The sequence below is a fragment of the Taurulus bubalis genome, assembly GCF_910589615.1.
Source record: "Taurulus bubalis genome assembly, chromosome: 17".
NCBI classification, from domain to species: Eukaryota; Metazoa; Chordata; class Actinopteri; order Perciformes; family Cottidae; genus Taurulus; species Taurulus bubalis.
In genome coordinates this window covers 17,163,910-17,169,909 of record NC_136605.1, presented here as the reverse complement: position 1 = coordinate 17,169,909, position 6,000 = coordinate 17,163,910, and the positions used below count along the sequence as shown (strand labels likewise).

The following is a 6,000-nucleotide window of genomic DNA, read 5'->3' as shown; positions in this document are numbered from 1 at the left end:
ACGCTTTGCACCACAACACTCACACCTGTTTATCAGTATATTGACATTAGAGAAGCAGACTGGTCGTTGCACGTTCCAGCCTTGTGAGAAAAGATGAGGACACGATTCTCCTCCTCTTAGACAAGTTAGAGCCAATAGAAATGTTAGATGTTCATGACGGAAAACCGTGTATTAAAGAGCCAACCTTCCGGCTGTTCGGGTGTTTTTTTTTTTTTTAAACCTGCGTTTTGACTGGACGACTCCCTGCTGTCGTGATTGCAGTACTTGCTACCTTACTTGTGACCAAGGAAAATAAATTCCGAGAACGAAAGAAGTTGTTTGACTAAGTTCTTCCGGACGCTATACCAGGCACCCAATAATTAGCACGCATTAACAATCCTTTGCGAAAGTCTATTTAGCCGCCCATCAATCTTTATAAATATCTATATGTGAAAATCATCAAACTGAAATCATTATGTACAGCGGTATAACAAAACAACGGACAGATGATGCGGCTGTGCCACACGTCATATTTAAATGACCACTCATTAAAATGATGAGGCTCTGTGGCAACGATGTCTCATTTGTTGAATGCATGTTGCCTTGGCTCCTCTCCTCGTGTCTCTTCCTTGATCCTCCGTTCCCAACTCCCATGGGCTGGACCAATGCTGTGTTCACCTAACAAGAAAGCCCAAAAAGCCGCATGCGAATCGGCATGGAAGTGTTGCGACAATTGCTCTTTGACGTAGTTATGTCGTTAAATAGCACAGAGAGCGGGATAGTTTTGAGACCAAATGGAACATGGTGAAACAAAAATGTATTATTGGTTGACGCTGCACTTCCCTTCAATGGAGCGCTGAAAAAAGCAACTTCACTGTCTGTGTCTGGCTTCAGTTTATTGCTTCATGTCACCAGCCTCCATTGTACATGACTTGTAGCCTGTTGCTCTTTTGCTCATAGGCATAAGAATCATGAGCAATGATTATAAGGAATCAAGGATATTCAAAAGTGGGAGAGGAGAAAGGCCAAGTGACTCTGACTCAACGTGTGTGTGTGTGTGTGTGTGTGTGTGTGTGTGTGTGTGTGTGTGTGTGTGTGTTAATCAGCATGAAGGACGCAGCAGGTCTATATCTATATCTGTGTATAAGAACCCCTTTAATCCCAGTGGCTCCATGATGTCGGCCATGCCTGGCTGAATAGTGATCCCTCCACTCAACCATCACAGGGCCGCTCGCACGCCGAGCACCGGGAGGCGTGCAGCCGGTCGGTCACACTGCGGAGGTTTCGGAGCTACCGCTGCATCCCAATCATAAATTCATCCCACCCTATAAAAAAACATCCCGGGCACACAACAGACAACACAGGGAGCCGTAATGGATGGAAGGCTGTTTTATAAGTGCGTTTAGTGACAGGTCCACTTCACAGATAAGAAGGATCCGTCTGTGTGTGGTCACAGCGGGGCAGTGCTACTACGCTATACTCAGTCAGGATGTGACAAGGTGGCGGCTTGCTGTAAGAATTTATGGCATATTACTGATGTGGCATTCGTCACAGCAGCGGTGAGAGGCAAGTGTATAGGAGGAGGTGGGGTGGGGGGGTGATCTATTTTAATCATATTTATTCATGACTATCCCATTATACATAATCCATTACTATTCCTGTTCGACTGTATCCTCTGCTGTTTCGCACTGTCGCTCATTTCTTCGCCTCCACTCCTTTCTCATGTACAACTGGGGAGAAAAAAAGAGACATTTAAATCAGCATGAGAGGCCAGTAGATCATCCTGTTTAAAGAAACTACAGCACAGAGTCATCTGTATGTAACTCCCAAACTTTAACTGACAAATGCAATAAGGTGATTTATTTTTAGCGCGAGCGGCTCAAATTTTCAACTGAAGTTTCACAAGAAGAGATCAGTCAAAGGACCGAGGAGCTGGAGATTTGTCACGCTGAGCTTTATTGAAGAGCCGGCACTTTGAAAGTGGTGTTATAGAATTGAAGTTCAGCGTACCTCGAACCTCGAGCTTGCACTCCACCTCGTCTTGCCCGAGATCATTGACGGCCCTGCAGGAGTATTTTCCCCCGTCGAACGTGCTCGGCTTGCGGATATTCAGAGTCAACACGCCCTGGTTGTTCTGCATCAGAAACTTGGGGTCTTCACCGATGATCATGTTGTTCTTCATCCAAATGATCTTTGGCTGAAGCACAGCGAGGATGAGGAGGAGGAGGAGGAGGCAAAATTGTCGGGATAGAGGAGAGGAGGAGGGAGCACATGAACAGAGCGAGGCATGTGGGGAGGGGAGGAGAGCAGAGGGAGAGGTGAAATTAGGTCAACATTTGGGCTTGACAAATCTTTGCCGATTCCGAGGGATAAAAAAAAGAAAAAGAAAAAAGAAGTGCGAAAGATCTTTCTGCTCCACCTTCTGTTCTTGCTTCCGACATAAAAATACATTCCTGCTGCAAAGGCATCAAAAGCCTGTCTGACTGTTCTACACTAGCTGCTTGACACTCAAGACTTGTGCTCCCTCTGGAAGCACAAAGCTCGAGATCTATCAGCGGCCAACACAGCGGGATGGTGGTGCAGCAGCGCTATAATGTATAGTGTGCTCATTCGCAAGATACAGTAGACACATTGCCTATATTCCACAGGTTTCTATGCTAAACGACAGTCAATGGTGATAAAAGAGTAGGTTTTAGCTTACAAACCACCCACACTGTCTGTGTAGGCTGGAAACTGACGTTCTTGGGTTTTACGACTGACTGGGAAGTTGGTGGGAGGTATAGACAGCAACAGAACTAAATTACTCTGATGCATGTGATGGGAATATATTAGGAAGTTGTCGAAAAGAGGAAGGATAGTCAAGTGAGTGACTAGTAACCAGTATTGCTGATGAAACAGCAGCTTGTTGGACTCAGTGGACGTGATGAGACGGTCAGCTAAAGGCGGTGACGTCACCCATTAGTTTGTTGACTGCTGTTAAGAAGTGACACGAGAGGGTGGAGGAAACCCAACGCTGAAAAATAAATGTTCATGCAGCAAGATTGTGATGTGAAAACACACTGTGAACGAATGAAAGTCCCAGACCGGAGTTAGTCTCGCCCTAAAACATACACTGCTTTATCGTCTATTTTACTCAAAATGGGTTAGATAGATAGATAGATAGATAGATAGATAGATAGATAGATAGATAGATAGATAGATAGATAGATAGATACTTTATTCATCCCTAGGGGGGAATTTGTTTGTGGCAGCAGCAAGCACGTTACATAGTAAACATAACAATATTATGGGAAATACTCAATTTATACAATACAATAAAATAGTAGAGCAGAACATATTCATTTAAGAAAGTTAAATAATAAAGAACATTCAAGTATATACAGTGAGTTAGAAGTATATACAGTGAAAGTGGTGCTAGGGTTATTGATGATTTAATTGAGAGAGGATCTGGCCAGAGGTGATTTATTATAAAGTCTTATAGCAGTTGGGTTCATCATTTATTAAATGAGCATCATGCTCTATTGAAGAAGAAGTTTACTGAGGTAATAAATCTAGTGAGAAGTTGATTAATTTACTTTTAGACTTCCATACAATCAACCGGAGGAGTCGCCCCCTGATGGCCATTAGAAAGAGCACTAGCTTCACTTTCAGTCCGCTAAAGTCTAAATTCCAACACTAACGGATGGTGGTAGTTGCACAAACTACGCTGAGAGCAAAATAAAAGAGAAGTGTCTGAGCTGAAGTCCTGCTGCTGAACCTCAGCTTTGACCATCTCCAACTGATTAATATGTCATTCAAAAAAAGTTGCAGTGACACACACTTGTTTACGGTAGCGTTGTAAATACCTTCGGGTAGCCACGGACAGCACAGCTGATGGCTGCAGAATAACCTGCAACCAGACTCCTGTCCACCAGGGGCGCTGTGAACTTGGGGGAATGGTTCACCCCCATCTCTTTGAACGGTGGCCGGTTATGGGACAGACCTGGACAGGTGGAGAAGTGCAACATGCCTCGATTTATGTCTTACTTTGAAATCGCACATCGGCAAAAAACAGACCCGTGTGAGCTCCAGGTCCATTATAATTAAAACGCTCTCCAGCCCAGAATGCATTATTCACCTGCGGTCGGCTTGCCTTCATTAAGGAGGCGTCGGAGGACGTTTCTAATTTCCTTACATGAGGTGAATTTGTTCACTGTTATTAAAAATGGATATTCAACTATTTTACCTATTGATGGGTTCAGTTGAAAGATTGTATTCGCTCAAGAATATTCTGATAATACGATAGTAATATTCTTTTGTATTTATAGTTACTGTCTTGTTGTATAAGAGTAATGTTAATATCTATATTTGATGATTATCAGTCGCATCACTGATCAATGAACAACATAGAAGGTCACCTCAAGTATAGCCTCAGGCAGCACGCTGATGAAGGACACATAACTAACGTTTGTGGTGAATAAATTATGGGGCTTTTCTCATTTCCCAATGTTGTACATCCTTGAACCCTTCCTCGCCGATAGTGGCTTAATCTCGGCCAACGGAGATGCGGGTGGAGGAGGCGAGGAAGAGTCGCAAGGTCAGAGGAGTCGAGGCAGAAGGTGTTTAACAAATGAGACGTATTTAAAATGTCATTTTAAAGTATGAAGGTGGAACGGCGGCATCATCTGTCCATTAACAGTGTTCATATATTATATATTTACAGTATATATAACTACACCTTATGATTATAAAAGGAACAGTTACATTTGTCCTCAAAAATATTTATTATGGACATGTCTCAATTTAACCCCATAACAAACAACGTGGCTCGTTGGTGTTTTTCTTTTGAGGTCAAATCCGTTGAAGGATTTGTGTAAAACCGACTGGTGTGTCTTTCCACTGCTTTGGGATTGTTTTGCCTTTCATACCACATGCTGACACGCGAGCAAATTTCAATTAGCAGATTACTGACTTGTGTTTCATTTTGATGTCAGGTGGGTACTATAATCAACGATCCTCGCAATTTTATAGGCCAGACTAGCGCTTGGAACACAAAAGAGTTGCGTCTGGTTGGCTGCCACATTTTCTGTTGGAGTAAGCAAAAGGCAGCAGCACAACAGCAGCAGAAGCATTTGGCTGGTGGCAGGTGTTCATTTTCCCAGCCTCGTTGCTTTCATAATCCGCGGCCAGTATTAACCGTTATATAACACTCTGTCAAAGAATATTTCTGTTAAATATAATCAGCGTGAATTAATTTTCCTCTAAATTATGTCCAAGTAATTAATCACAGCTAAAAACTGCTCTAAAGTTATTACTGTGTTCTATAGTTTGTATTCATATTTGCACGTGTAATTTGGATCACAATACCGTCCTCTTTTCTGCATTATAGGCCCTTTACGGATCACAATGCTCGCTTTGTGTGTGAACTTCACATCAGAAGCGATGCTATCCCGTTAGCGAGTGCGTTGCTCCGCGGGGATGACGCTACCTTCTTTCCCAACGATGGCGGTGTTCTCGCTGATGCCCGGATTGACGCTGAGGCCGCAGATGTTTTCGCTGAACACTCGAAATAAATACTCGTTCCCCATGACCAGATCAGAGACAGTGCAGCTGGGCCTGCGGTTGTGCTCGTAGACTGTGAACCATTCCTGGGAGACAGAGGGAGAGAGAGGAGAAGCAGAGGTTGAAAGAGGCTTATAGCTGAGGTTGAGAACTTTATAAGCTGAAGAATGTCCTATCCCCGGCATCCTTGTTCTTCTGGTCCAACTTCCTGTCCATTCATACAACATAAAGACCATGACGGTAGAGTGAGGCTTTGCAGTTTGTGACTAAATCGCTAGCAGCCATGATTACGAAGGTCCACTGGATGCGTTCTGGTCCAAAAACACGGCATCAATCTGTGCCACAACGACATGGCGCTCACTCATGTGTGTCTTGTAAAGATTGCAGTTGTAAAGGGTAACTTTGGTATTATATCAACCTGTTGGACCCTATTTCCCCATGTTTTTTTCTCGCCCTGACTAATAACTGCAACAACTTGGT

The 6,000-nt window shown here is 43.5% G+C and overlaps 1 protein-coding gene across 1 annotated transcript in view; it reads right to left on the bottom strand.

The window, feature by feature from the left end:
- Positions 1 to 1,353: 1,353 nt before the first annotated feature.
- Positions 1,354 to 6,000, bottom strand: part of mybpc2a (myosin binding protein Ca) — a 28,323-nt gene continuing 23,676 nt past the window's right edge. The window contains exons 23-26 of the mRNA XM_079233794.1: positions 5,447 to 5,606; positions 3,825 to 3,961; positions 1,990 to 2,176; positions 1,354 to 1,709 (exon numbers count right to left, since the gene is read on the bottom strand). Of these exons, the coding sequence (XP_079089920.1) occupies positions 1,675 to 1,709; positions 1,990 to 2,176; positions 3,825 to 3,961; positions 5,447 to 5,606 (519 nt within the window). The 3' untranslated portion in view covers positions 1,354 to 1,674. The remainder of the gene's footprint in view (positions 1,710 to 1,989; positions 2,177 to 3,824; positions 3,962 to 5,446; positions 5,607 to 6,000) is intronic.